Here is a 14,193-nt window from a genome sequence, read left to right on the forward strand (position 1 = left end):
CATGCCCTCAAAATGAATGAATGATTCCAAGGGAGCACACACTTCTTGGGAAAGCACATAGTAAGAGAACATGGAATCCCTGAAAACTCAACTGTCATTCATTCATTCAACAAGTATTTGGAGAGTATCTAAAATGTGATAGCACTATGATACGTGCTGTGGATACAAATGGGCAACAAAAAATAAAGAGTGGCTGCCGGGCTTCCCTGGTGGTGCAGTGGTTGAGAGTCCACCTGCCGATGCAGGGGACGCGGGTTCGTACCCCGGTCTGGGAAGATCCCACATGCCGCGGAGCGGCTGGGCCCGTGAGCCATGGCCACTGAGCCTGCGCGTCCGGAGCCTGTGCTCCGCAACGGGAGAGGCCACAACAGTAAGAGGCCCGCGTACTGCAAAAAAAAAAAGAGATGCTGCCTTCGGAGAGCCTAAAGCCTAGTGGAAGACAGACATTTCACAAACATTCAGAAAACACATTTATAAAAAGTGCGACCAAGGGAAAGCATTACTTGTAGGTGCTCTGGGTCCATACACACAAAGGGTTCACATAATCCAGAGAAAGGGGTAGGGGCTCCCCTGAAGCAGTGACGAAGGTGGAGAGAGGAAAGAAAGTGTATTTAGGGAGGAGGACATCATTCCAAGCCTCGAAGTTGACGGCAGGGGAGCAGCCTGTTGCTCTCCCGGCACCTCTCAGTACCTCTCCACTTGGAAAAATAAAAAATTCAGGAGGCATGCCTAGGAAGTTGGATTTACAATGTACTTCTCTTCAATGTCAGCCCTGAATCCAGACGGAATTGAAGACCTTGGGAAAAACCGGTGGACAGATCACCGAACTTGGCACTAAGTGCTGCCAACTGTCTGGCTGGCACCAATATACAGGCTCAATTGGCCATAAAAACCTCACTGCAGTCTTGCTCCTCTCAAAGGAAATCATTTTGCCATCCACAGTGAGGCTTACCCAGAGGCCAGTCTTAGGGGGAAGGCCTTGAATTTTGAGCTTAACTCGATTGCACGGCTTGGGCAAGAGTTTCATGTTTCAGATGTGCAGTCAGGTAATCCAATCCCATCAGAGTTTTAATGGCCTCTAACGAATCCAAAGTGTTAAATCCTTTCCCCAGCCTCCCCCAGAGCAGCGTGAGGGTGCGTTTTTTTAACCTCCATTCTCCTCCATCCAGTCTCTCGTTCTCATACGCAAACTGTTCCTGAATCTGAGACACTAGGTTAACACTCATTTCTTAATCCTAAAATCTGACTGTAATCGGTGCTCTAAAATAATGCACACACACCTACCGTACTCCCTTTGAAAAACACTGAGAGAGGAGATAAAAGGATAACGGAAGTGGAATACGTAGAAAGGATGTTTTATTTCAGGGGCAACACCGTTCAGGTCAGGATTCCTTCCTCCTAAGCCTGGGAAGAACATTTTCTGGCTCTGCAGAAACCAAAGGCAGCAGACCCAGGCAAGTTCCTCAACTCCAGGAAAAGGCACATCTCTGAGAGCTACATTGTCCCAAGCAGCAGGCAGGAGCTGCGATGGGTGTCTATTAAGTCTGCGCCCCTGACTATCAGCAGGTTAACAGAGACTCAATCCCTCCCTCCCAGTGTGGGGATGCCTTGGGAGGCAGCACAACCCTAAAAACTTTAACAGTGAGAGGAAAGCAAAAACAAAAGCTCCTCAACGAGAAGAAAACAGACACACCAAACTTAACGGCAACAAAAAAAGTTATGGTGATGATGGTCTATGTGCCGCCATTAAAACTCTGCTGAAGTTCAAGCATTGATGTTGTGGGTAAACAATATTAGTAACAGTAGCTCCCATGCATTGAGCGTTGGGATACTGCGCTAAGTGCTTTACTCAATACTAAGCATCATCTAATATAACCTTCACCATTACTTACGGAAGCATATATTGTTATGATCCCCATGGTAAAGATGAGATGCTAGCAACAGAGACTATAAGCGAACACATGTAAAGGGTCCCGGGGTGGAGAGACAGCCTGGATTCTGGATATACTTTCTTTTAGAACTTTTCAAACAATTTCAGTTTTTATGTCTTTAAATGTGCCTCGATTTCTGCTTAGCAATAACCACTTCACTCCCAAACTCTTCCCTCCAAAATGCATGCACGCATTCTTCCTGTCTCCTGTTCTTCTGTTGACCCCTTTGTTAAGACAGTAAGTCCAGCGGTGGCTCCCTAGCTCATGATACAGCACCTCACAAAACAGTGCTGTTTGTTTATAAGGTGACGCAACCTTCCCTGCAGAGGGCGGGGGCATGACTAAAATCCACTAATGGCCAGAAAGCTCATTTTAATTCTATACTTGACAAAATAAATGCCTCACAAAGGCAGGTAAGCAGAAGCTACCTTTCACTTTGGACTGCTTTGTCTTAATAACCTTTGAAAGTGAGAAACTGCAGGGAACAGGCTCTCGAGCAAACACACACACACACAATTATGGCACAAAGAGACTGCGATAAAAGCACAACTCCTTATGTAAAGGTAAATTTTTTTTTCCCTCAGAAGGGGGTACCTCTCACAAATATAGATCATTCCTGAATTGCAAAGGTTCTTCTGCTGCGAATCCTGGCTGCATTAGCAGGATCTAACCCATCCGGTCTGAAAAACCAGAGCATTTGATTTCCCTGAAACCCATTCCCAAAAGGGCTGATCGTTTTTTCCCCTCTTCTGTCCACAGAAAATGAAGCTCCACTTACATGTTGGAGGAAATATTTCAAAACATTCCCTTTTTTCTCAAAGTGCAGAATTTATGGTAACAGATAATTAACAACAAATGACAAACAATCTGAGCAGGAAAGGTCCCAGTTTGGTTGCCAAGATGATGGTATCCAATTCCAAGATAAACAGTGGAGCGTGCCGGCTGCCGTTAACGTGGTGGAGGGCTCGAGATGGAGAGATGCAAAACAGGCCGGCCATCCGCCACCAAGGGGCACGACATGGGGCCAACCACCTCCCGCGGGGTTATTATTTCCCTTCTGAATTCTCAAGCGTGTCAGTGGGCAAGGGGGTGGTAGTGGACTCACTCTTCTGTAAGGAAAAGGACACCTACCTATGCCTTTATATTTCACATGGGGGAAAACAGATCCTTCTTTGAACTGCATTATGGAAGAATTCGGAATTAATATCCTTTAGGAGTTAACACCTCCTTCCTAGTCTGTCTATTCTTCCCAAAGACTCCCTCCTCCTCATTCTTCTTTTCTCTAAGTTGGTGGAGTCAAAATAGGTTTCAGTGCATCCAGCTGTGCCCAAAATGTGAAGGTCAGGAACAAAGTGAAAACAAGTTAACCTGTAAAAGTCAGAATCTGAGCACAACGCATGGTAACTCTCCTAGATACTAACAGATGGCAGACCTCGGGCAATTGAAGTTTCAGATACTTTTACATTTCTCAAAAGCCAATTCATAGTTCACTATTTCTCAAATGGACTTTTTTTTATATATTGAAATGCAAACCTCAACTTCTGAGTTACCTAAAAAGGCCTACCAAAGTGTTCCTTCTCAGGGATCAAAACAGGTCAATGTATCAAAAATTGCTATTCTGATCCTTTCAAATGCTGGATCCATTGGTATGTAGAGTTGGCATGCATACCCCACAAAGCCAAGGTGAAATCTGTCTTATCTTCCTGCTGACGGATGTTTAGGGATGCTGACACGTTCCTGGTGTTAAAGTCAAGCCCAAGGCCAGGGACATCATAACCGCAAGAAAGAGTTATGAACTAACAGGATATATCTGCTAGGCCCTCCCTCTCGTCTTTTCTCTCTCCTTCACATATACCACTATCTTCCCTCTTCTCCATAAAACATGTACCTCCACATTATATCTGCTGCCCACCCAAGCAGGACAAACGTGTAAAAGTTGGTACTTTTAAAAAAAAATGGAATATATTAAATATAAGGCAAAACCAAGAGCAATGGGTATGATACTTGTGATTTTTTTTAAAAAATGCCTAATGCAGTCTGACAGGCTTCTGTGGTTATCTCTGAAGTCTTAAGGCAAAGCAAACTGAAACAAAAGGGGGAAAAATTTTCCAAAACTCAGGACCAAAATAGAGCTGGTAGAATGTCTATGTCATAGCAAAAGGCTAACTCAGGAAATTAGAGAAACATGCTGAGGTTGCTTAGCTGGTGGGAGATTTCACTTTTTTCCTTGATTTCAGTTTTAAGTCTTTGTGCAAAACACATTTTAAACGAAGCGTACAATACGTAAACGGTTTGAAACTTGGTCTGTGGCCCAAATACCTAAAACTAAATCCTACAAGTAAGCCACTTTTCTTAGCCAATCAGCAGCAATGCCGAAATAGCCCACCAAAAGGTGGGAAAAGATATTTTTCCAATCCAAGAATTGTCAAACCTTTGAGCTGGAAGGTTTCAGAGACTGTCTACCAAAGAAATAAATGGATTTGAGTAGAGTTCATGTTATGGTGTAGTGCCCTGTAATCTTTTAACGAAGCCACGACCGACAAATGAACTTCAAGAAGGGTTTAATTCTCATCTGGAATTTTAAGGCGCAATAATATCAAGTACTGAAAATTTACTTGTTTGCTTTATTAAATGGTACTAGTGTTTCTTTTCCTGTTTTTTTTTTTTTTTTCTCTCAACTAGTGTCAAGAGCTTTGCTATGTAATAGAAAGCCATACAAAAATTTAAACCAACTAGAGGGGCTTATATTCTTGATTTGTGGTAAAGGGAAAAAAAAATGAAAAGCCTGCAACAACGCATTTTCTTATTTGCATATATTTTACCCTTCTAAAGGGACAGAAACTGAAGAAAAAAATCTTCAAAGCAAAACAGAAGAAAACTATGCAGACCCAAATACTGCAAAGGCCAATAAATTCAACAGAGTTTCCTCTTTGTAGAGTTAGTGTTTCTACACAGACAAAGCCTCTAAGTGTACTCTTTACATTAAAAAAAAAAGAGGCAGACTAACACGGCGGTCTGGAAAAGTGTGGTAGTTTTGTCTGTACTAATATTGAAATAATAGCCTAATCATGCCAGGATAGCTACTGAAACATCCAATTTCCTGGATGCTAGGAAAGTCTGAAAGGGGAAGAGACATGGGAAGGAGAGAGCTAAGGAAATACTGAAAAAGAAGAAAAACAAGCTGATGGTGGATAGATCTTCCCAGACTCGGTGAGCTTTTTCTCCTTTTTGGAAATAGTTCAGAACTACCTAGAGTTTGTTACACAAAATGTGGCAGATCTAGTGGCATTAGCTTTGTTTTTATGTCTTAAAATCTACATCTTCATTGGCTCTAAATCTCAGAATTAAAATTAAGCACGTTTGAAAGACAGACTCCCTATTATAATACTTCCTGTTTAGCTAGTCTTGTCATTTTGTCTCTTTTTATCAAAATGTCTCCCTAAAAGAAATTTTTTAAAAAACTGTACTTAGAGCAGGAGATAAATTGAATACCTAAGGAGAGGTGAGCAGCGAGTTCCTAGTTTCAGGATAGGAACTGGCCACACTTTCCGTATGAATGTTTCTCTCTGCAAATGTAGATAACTGCCTCAGGATTTGAAATCCAGGCATACCACAGTAGAAAGAATCTACTTTATTTGTCAAAATTCTTTACCCTCCCAGAGAGTCAAGTAACCAAAAACAAACAAACAAACAAAACTACCCAGTTATGCAACATACAGCTAAGTTTCTAAGAACAAATCCATATGGACAAAAAAATATATCTAATTTTAGGTTGCCTTTTTAAAGCCAGAATTCAAACAAAGAAATCGACGGAATAGGAAATAAGTCAGTTCTAAAATGAAGTCTAACTGCCACGGACCACGAGACAGTGCCCTCAGGGAGCATATAGGAAAAAGAGCTTATTTTTAAAAAGAAAAATACCCCGTGTTTATATATGAGCACAAACCAAAAGGACCATTCAGCCATCTCCAAGACGAATTTCAGATTGAAAACATTAACAGAAATTATGGCCATGCTAATGTTCAGGCCAGTGATAAATTTGTAATGAGAAGGAGAAAGCAGCTTACCAAGAGAAAAACGTTTAGAATTTTTTTTTTTTTTTTTTTGCACAGTGAATGCAGCCCAGCTCTGCGACAAAGGATGAATTTCTACCTTGTTAGTAATGTGCAATGTTACAGAGCCCCAGACATTCACCCATTCATTGATACTCTTCCTCTGTGTGAGGAAGAGGTCATTGGTCTTCCCCCTCCAAAGCATCCCCAAGATATCTCACTATTATAATCTTTCCCTACAGAATATCACTAATGATGAGGGATTTGTGTTCTTAATTTCAAACAGACTAAAGAAAAGAGAAGAAAAGGAGAAACCCTAGACTGCCAGAGTAGGAAGGAATGAAGCTAAAGGGCATGGAGCCCAATGGCTGGTGAGGAACTTGAAATTCAAAGAGGCTCAACTTGCTCGGAATCACAAACCTAATTAGTGACCAAGACGGGACCAGAATCCAGGTTCCCTGAAACACTGTCAAGTCATCCACTATAGCAAGCTATCTGTTTACTGATACTATGTACTCTGCTGGCTTTCAAAAATGAATTTGAAGGTACTTCTTAAAGAAATTTCCCTCCAGTTATAGGACTAAGAGGTAGCCAGCATCCTTGGCCTCACATCTTTCCACACATGACCAAGCTGAATTATACTGAACCAATGAACAGCCTTTGGTCTATACCTTGATTATAACATAAAACAGAAGAAGGTACCTCCCAAGGAAGCAGTGCTCAAAGAAAGTAGATTTACATTAGAGTGAGCCTTTAATGCAAACCTTGCTAACAAAGCAGAAGGGATTGTAGACAAATCACATTTTTATCACTCTTTAAAAAAAGTTTTTATTATCATAAAAGTATTACATAGTTCTTATAAAAATAATTTAAATTATCCAAAAGTATATAAAATAAAAAGCGTAAGATCTTTACCCATTACTCCCTCTCCCAGATTTGTTTGCAAATTTATTCCCTACATGATCACCAGTAATGTTGGTATTTATCTTTCTATACATTTTGAGATTTTTTTTAACCAAATGGCATCATTCTATAACACTCTTCTGTAACTTTCTTCCTGCATCTAAGGATACCTAATTCAGACCTGAAATAAACATTTACTTCCTACCATGCAAGAATGAAACTTCAGATCAGACAAACAAAATCCTGTAACAATTTGGCATGGAAAGATCACCCAGATACCCTAAAAGCTTCAGATCATTTCGGATTAGCAATACCCAAGCAAACACTGACAGATGCTGTAAAACACAACAAAGCAACAAGAACAAGTTGGTCTTGTCAAGTTTTTGCAGGCAGTTCAAACAAAAAGATGTTAACACTTATTTCATGCTCACCAGCTAATGCACAAGACCCTAAATATTAACACAGCATCTATTTATCAAGTGCTATCTTCTGGGCACTATGTCATATACATAATCTCATATATTGTTTACTACCGTCTTAGAGACTCGTCAAACCCATTTTATAGATGAGAAGACTGAAGTTCAATAATTCTGTCCATCACCTAGCCAAGCCAGTAACTGGTGGGATCAGCATGTGGATACAGATCTCTGATTTCAGACCACATTCTCAGCTGCCATGTGAATACTGTCCTCATTCCCCAGCTCAAGCTGTGCCCTTTGTACTCAGTCCTAGTTAATTATGGTTAACTCTTGATGCTTCTGTTGTAACCACAGCCATAGGTAGAGAGCCTAAGACACTGACAGATGGGGGTACAAGGGCCTGAGACAACCCTGCAGAGAACAACCAGGCGACACTCAGCTCTTGGGATTCCTTGCCCCCTTGGGACTGTCAATCCCATGGAGTAACTGAAGGCAGGTGAGACACTCCTTGACAGGCAATAAGAAGTCAAGGCACAGACAGAGAAAGACAAATACTATATGTTTTCACTTACATGTGGCATCTAAAAAATAAAACAAACGAACAAATATAACAAAACGGAAACAGACTCACAGACACAGAGAACAGACTCGTGGTTGCTAGATTGGTAAGAGGTGGAGCGGGGGCAAAATAAGTGAGGGTGATTAAGAGGTACGAACTAATAGGTATAAAATAGATAAGCTACAAGAATGTAATGTACAACACTGGGAATACAGCCAATATTTTATAATCACTTTATATGGAGTATAACCTATAAAAATACAGAATTACTATTTTGTACACCTGAAACTAATACAATTTTGTAAGTTAACTATACTTCAATAAAAAATTTAGAAACAAAAAATTTTTTAAAAAGAAGTCAGGGCACCTTCCAACCCTGACAGCCAAAACTCCCACCCAGCCAAGTTTGCTAGTAATGAGTCCTGGAGGAAGACAGGACAAACTTACTAGTGATTTTCTTATTTATTCATTTATTTATACTCCAGTGATTTTCAAAACGGACTGAGACAGCTTAGAATAAAAAGGTGCAGAATCAATAAAACAATCATTAATGCGAAGAGCTAACATTTACTGAGTACAGAGTATGTACTCCTCTAAAAACTTTACAAGTTTTTAACCTTCACAGCAACCTTTGGAGATAGGCACTACTTTTATCATCCACACTTTAGAGATGGGGAAAAAAACCCCAGAGAAGTTAATACCTTTGTCCATGGTTGGTTACACAGCTAGTAAGTGGTGCAACCATGTTTTAAATCCAACAATCTGATTCCACTGGAGACTCCGACCATGACACTACACTGCCTCCTCAAAATAAGTATAAAAGAACAAGAGCTACGTAAGGTTCCAGGGGTGTTGACAACTAAAGCCGTAGACAAGGATGTAGCTAAAACTGAAAATAAATTTGATTTGAGCTTCCTAGCAACCAAACCTTAAAGAAAAAGTTGAGGAATTAACCTCAGTAGGGTAGCCAACCATCCTGGTTTGCAGGGAACTGAGGGGTCTCCCGGAATGTGGGACTTTCGATGCAAAAATGGAGATGGTTGGGTACCCTACTAAAGATGTCTTACAGCATTTTATTAGGCCTCAGGTAATCTAAAACATACCAAATCTTGATGGTGTTTTCAGACCTACACTGGCTCCTTGAGCACCTCCTCCCACTATCATTAAAAATACTAAATAATTTTCATCATTAAAAATACTAAATAACATTCTGCTGGGGAAGATGACAGGGTTGTAGAAAAATGAAGCCCTGTTAATTGTTGGTTTTCAACTATCACATCTATCAGTATGTTCAAGAGTCTGGATAAGAGGGGCTCATGAATTCTGGGTTCAAGTCTGCCAACTGCGCTTTAATTTTCTTTTCCAAGGTCATATCGGATTGCTTTCTTTTAAAAAAAAAATCCTCCCTACGTCACAGGCAGAGATGTATGGGCTAGTGACTCTTAGAAAGCTTGGTAGCAACCTGGTCAGAACTCACAGGTGAAGCGAAACCAAGACCATGGAGTAAACCCTTAAAGCCAGTGGAAAGAACAGCTCTGAATCAGTGATGAGCTTCTAAAGATGGGAACCGGGTCTTATGCATCTGTGCTCCCTCCACAGCAACACCTTGCAAATAAATGTCTTAACTGCAATCTTAATCTTAGTATGTCAGAGCTAAAAAGATCCATAGCTATCATTTGGTACAAATGTTTACATTTACTGAGGCCGGGAGAAAAGAGGTAAATTGCCCAAGATGGGTCACAAAGCTGAGGTGAGACAAACTGAATTAAATGGGAAGTGAGCTATTCCTTAACTAAGGTAAGAAAACCTCAACTAGGTTTCATGAAAGAAAATAACAGATCATTTAAGGACCCAGCATTGTAACTCCAATCCAGGTGATCTGTCATGGGTCTTCATAGACCTCAGTTGTTAAGTGCCAAAGGAAAGCAAATATTTTAAGAAATCCATGCAAAATAAATGAGCAACTATTCAAGTGGAAAAGACAATATCTTTGTGGAGAGGAGTAAAGCTCTACCATAACATGTTAAAAATTTTAGAAAAACTTAAGACATTTTAGACTAAACATTTTATAGGTATTTTCCAGCCAACTTAAGTTTCTATTTAGACTCAAGGCAATCTTTTAAAATATAACATGATCCCATTTAACTAAGCTGAATGCCCAGCATGGGCCGGTCACCGTGCCAGGGCACCAAGCACGGAAAAGAAAGGCCAAGGAAAAGGTTGGTCAGCATCTTGATAACATGCACACACGTTCATACAAACACTCAAAATATTAAGACAGGACAGAAGGATCCCAATGAAAATTTCCAAATCTCAATCACAATTTCTCATCTCAATTCACAATCAAATCAATGGATCAATCAAGCAAGCAATCAATTAGCATTTCTAAGCACCTGTTACCTGCTCAATCCCTGCCTTTAAGAAATGAATGATATAGTTGAGAGAGAGGGCAGGTGGGTGAGAGGTTTGGTTTGAAGTAAATACCAAATGACGAGGGACATCGTGTTGGTGGGGGGGGGGGTAGGTAGGCACAGTCATTTTGGATTGGGTGAGATAGAAGAGGTTTCCTAGACATAGAGGGGCCTGAACTGGCTCTCAGCAGAGTGTAAGAGTGTCTCAGCTGGGAGAAACAGTAAAAGCATTGAGATGGAAAGGGCTCACGGGGTGCTCAGGTGGTAGAGTCAACATGCGTGGCTGGAACAAAGGGTTCAGGTGGGAAGCCCTTAGTGGGTGATGAAGGTGAAAAGGCCAGCTGGAGTTGACCGTGGAAGAATCCTCTACTTCTAGGAAGGAGGTCTGGTAAAAGGGCTACACAGCTGTCTAGGCTGCCACTGCAAACTCCATTTTTCTAGCCTTGTTTTCATAAAAGGTATAATTTGATCCTTCGAACTTTTCATGGCTAGATCTAAGCACATCAGTCCTAAAGTTACATGATTTTTAAAATATCTCTGAGCATTCACAGTTCACCAGTGGAATCTTAGGGCTACAAACAAGCGAAGAATAAGCTAAGATTCCCTATCAGTCATTTTCCAAGGAATCTGGGGCAAAATATACTTTCTTTTGCCTGGGAGGAAACAGAATCCACAAAGTGCTTTGTGATTCTCTAATACAAAACGTCACACCAGCAAAGCAGAGCTAAAGGAATCCTAAGCCCAGCTTGCACACATTCTATAACATATTTGAAGAAAAAGAAATTATCAGAAGCAGAAGAATAAAAGGAATATTTGAAATGAATTGTTATTGTTCAGAAAAGCCATTTTAACAAAGAAAAATCTTATTCCCCTTAAAAACCTCTCCTTAAAACCATGTTAGGAATCCTTCATTATCACGAATATATTCTGATTTAAAGAAAGTAGAAGAATCTTAGAAATAGTTTAGCATTAACCATTTGCAAGGATTTTTCTTTTTCTTCTTTTTTTTTTTTTTTGCAGAATTCCCATCATAGATAATTGAGTAGCTCTATTTGCATACTTGCGAAGTAACATCCCAGTATTTACTATACTACCCAGGCAGTCAAGAGAAGGATCTTTTTGTTTGGTTAGTGTTTCTAAATTGGGGGGGGGGGGGAGGTTGAGAGTGTGTGTGTGTGCGCATGTGTGTGCGTGTTGGGTGGGGGGAGACCTACTGTTTTTTTTTAAATGCTCAAATAAAACAATTACTTAAAAAAGAGCTTGTGACTTGGACGTGCCCCGAGTTCAATTTTGCCAGCAATGGCAAAAACATTCAACAGAGCCCTAACCTCTTTTCTCTCTTGACTATATAATGGTTTGCAAAGGGGTTTAGGCCTACTGTGAAAGACTCATGTTAGACATTGGAAGAGTCTAATAGAGAATGAGCACCAGGCCTTGAATAAACAAGGGAGATGGTGACCTTTTGCCCCTTCTGCTGAAAGCCCAGCACATCCTGCAGCAGAGGAACGGAAAAAAAGCTGGTGTGCATCCAGGTGCTGCAAAATCTTTGCCTCTGGATTTCTCCCACACTTTGCTCCTGAAACAGTTTAAACTGAGACATGACTTAAATAGTATTAGGGAGTGAGGGGAAAGTACAATTCCTGGAACCAACTGTTCCGCTGTCCCTTAATCCTTTGTTCCCCATATTGTTTGAGTCCTGTAGCATGCAGCACACGTTCTACGAGCAACAGGCAAGACGATGGATTTAGCAGTGGCTGGACAATTAGTCCCAATTAGGCCTGTTTCCCAGCTGAATGTAAAGGGATGGGGGGGGGTGAGGTGTGTGTTGCGGGGGGAAACTACAGAAATTTTAAAGATATTTCATCATGGAGGCAAGCTGTATAACATAAAGCAAACTGAATTAGGGGTCAGGAGACTCTGCCAAAATTCACTGTGTGACATTAGGCAAATACCTTAACCTCTCTGTTGTTATACACAAAATGAGGGCAACCCTCAGAGGCTCTGAAGATCTCATGCCAAATTGTAGTTGAAAGTACATACTCTGGAAAAGTTCAGCGTTACACCAACGTGGAGGATTCCTCTGAGTTGTACTTGGAACCATAGATACCCATCTGTTTGGGGAATCATACACCTTTTATTCTCCTGGGCAGAAGTCACCAGTGAATTTCTTATTTTATTTCTAGTTTCCTGATGGCTAATTTTTTTAAGTTCATGAGTGATACTTACATATGTACATGTGGCGGCTGGAATCTGCTCTGGTTGATGTTGTAGTGCGTGAATGCCTGGGTGGGGTTGGAGCTGTACTCATCCACCGTTATGGTAACCTTGCCTTGAGAAGGAATCCCATGTGCCATCCTTCCTCCCTATAGGCATGAGCAATTCACAACTTTCCGGAGCAAAGGATGGAAGCAGGCATGGTGCGTTTCAGCCCAATCTCTGAACCCAAGGGTCTACTCATCAATACTGCTGTGTGTTTCTGAAAAAAACAAATGAAAAAAAATGAGAACAAAGAAAAAGAGGATGTTCTAAGCGATGTCAGATGGGACACCTAGACATGAAATTGGTTCAGGAAAAATCTTAATCTGTGTGGTTGCCTCATGGATAAAACCTTTCCCAATTCTCCACCCAGCATGTACTTCAGAATGGACATGACACTCCGAATGATAAGGCTGGCTGCTAGCAAACCATTTCAATGGTGTTCAAACTAAGATTTCCTCTTTAATCATCATTATGGCACTTAACGTGAATTACGGAAGGGGCACATCCACAGTTGCCATGGTGTCTAACTATAAATGGTTTGTGCTCGAAGTGGCGAATCTTCCAAACCTTCCCTGCTAATTGGAATGTTTGGTCTGTACAAAGTTGGTGTCACAGAATAATTTGAAATCCCGGTGCTTAGCACAGCCAGAAAACACAATGCCAAATGTAAATTTAAAATGCTGTGCTCGTAACAGATACCTGTTTGTAACTGTAATACACGCATAATATATACACACATCACATATAATTTTTTCTTTCACAGTGGCTCCCAACACACATAGGTGCTCAAATCTTGGTATATATATATGGATTCCACTCTGGCCAAGAACTTTATGGAAGGCAAATCCTTCTTGCTAAATGTAATATAATTTCTTTAAACCCTCCAGTTACTCAGAGGAAAGTCAAATACATGCAGGCTTGGACCACCATTTTGGATGCGCTCATTACCGCCCCTCTTGGAGCCCAGAAGGAGAGGTAAAGGAGGGTGGTCACTGAATCTACCGCTTCACTCCTGCTTGGTGCTGCATAATTCTCAGTAGCTGGTTTCATACTTTAAAAAATGTTTCTGTTCTTTTTGATTCTTTGTATAAATGTCAATATATTATTTGCTGCACTGGGTTCGGAAATGAGGATGCTTATTTTTATACCAAGTGTGCAAAGACTGAGCAGAGCACACCCCTGCTTGGTTGCTGCTGCAATTGATCAGTGAAATTGTAAAGAAGCGGGCAGCAGCTCCCTGGATAACCCTTAGGTAACCCGCCTTCTTACTTCAAGTGCTCCACATTAGAATATTTTCACCATGTGCACCATTAAGCTCTGGGAATCTTAGCTGCTATCTCAAATAAAAATATTTAGAATAATAGGATTAGATTTAAATTTGGCATGAAACACCTTAAATACCAAGCAAAAGGCAGATGGCCTGCCATAGGCCATTTATTTTATTATTTTACAACCCGGGGCTTGTGTAGTCCTCCATATGCTAGCTGGGCTAAGAAATTCCACAGCATTCTACTCAAATCATTGCCTTCTTCATATGAGCAAAGCAAGCTAAATAACACCCACCTTGCCTGCATTCCTAATGCACAACAGCACCGCCAAGAAATGAATCCCTCATGCTCTGGCATTTTAAACAAAGTGTCACTTAGGGTTCTCTTTCTT

At 40.8% G+C, this 14,193-nt stretch overlaps 1 protein-coding gene across 2 annotated transcripts in view; it reads right to left on the reverse strand.

Annotated features, from left to right (window-relative positions):
• Nucleotides 1-14,193, reverse strand: part of MPPED2 (metallophosphoesterase domain containing 2) — a 175,791-nt gene that overhangs the window by 157,155 nt on the left and 4,443 nt on the right. For both annotated transcript variants that reach the window (XM_033862658.2, XM_073808730.1), the window contains exon 2: nucleotides 12,502-12,751. In XM_033862658.2, coding sequence (XP_033718549.1) covers nucleotides 12,502-12,629 — 128 coding nt within the window. In that variant the 5' untranslated portion in view covers nucleotides 12,630-12,751. The remainder of the gene's footprint in view (nucleotides 1-12,501; nucleotides 12,752-14,193) is intronic.

The sequence above is a fragment of the Tursiops truncatus genome, chromosome 8, assembly GCF_011762595.2.
Source record: "Tursiops truncatus isolate mTurTru1 chromosome 8, mTurTru1.mat.Y, whole genome shotgun sequence".
In the NCBI taxonomy this organism is placed as follows: Eukaryota; Metazoa; Chordata; class Mammalia; order Artiodactyla; family Delphinidae; genus Tursiops; species Tursiops truncatus.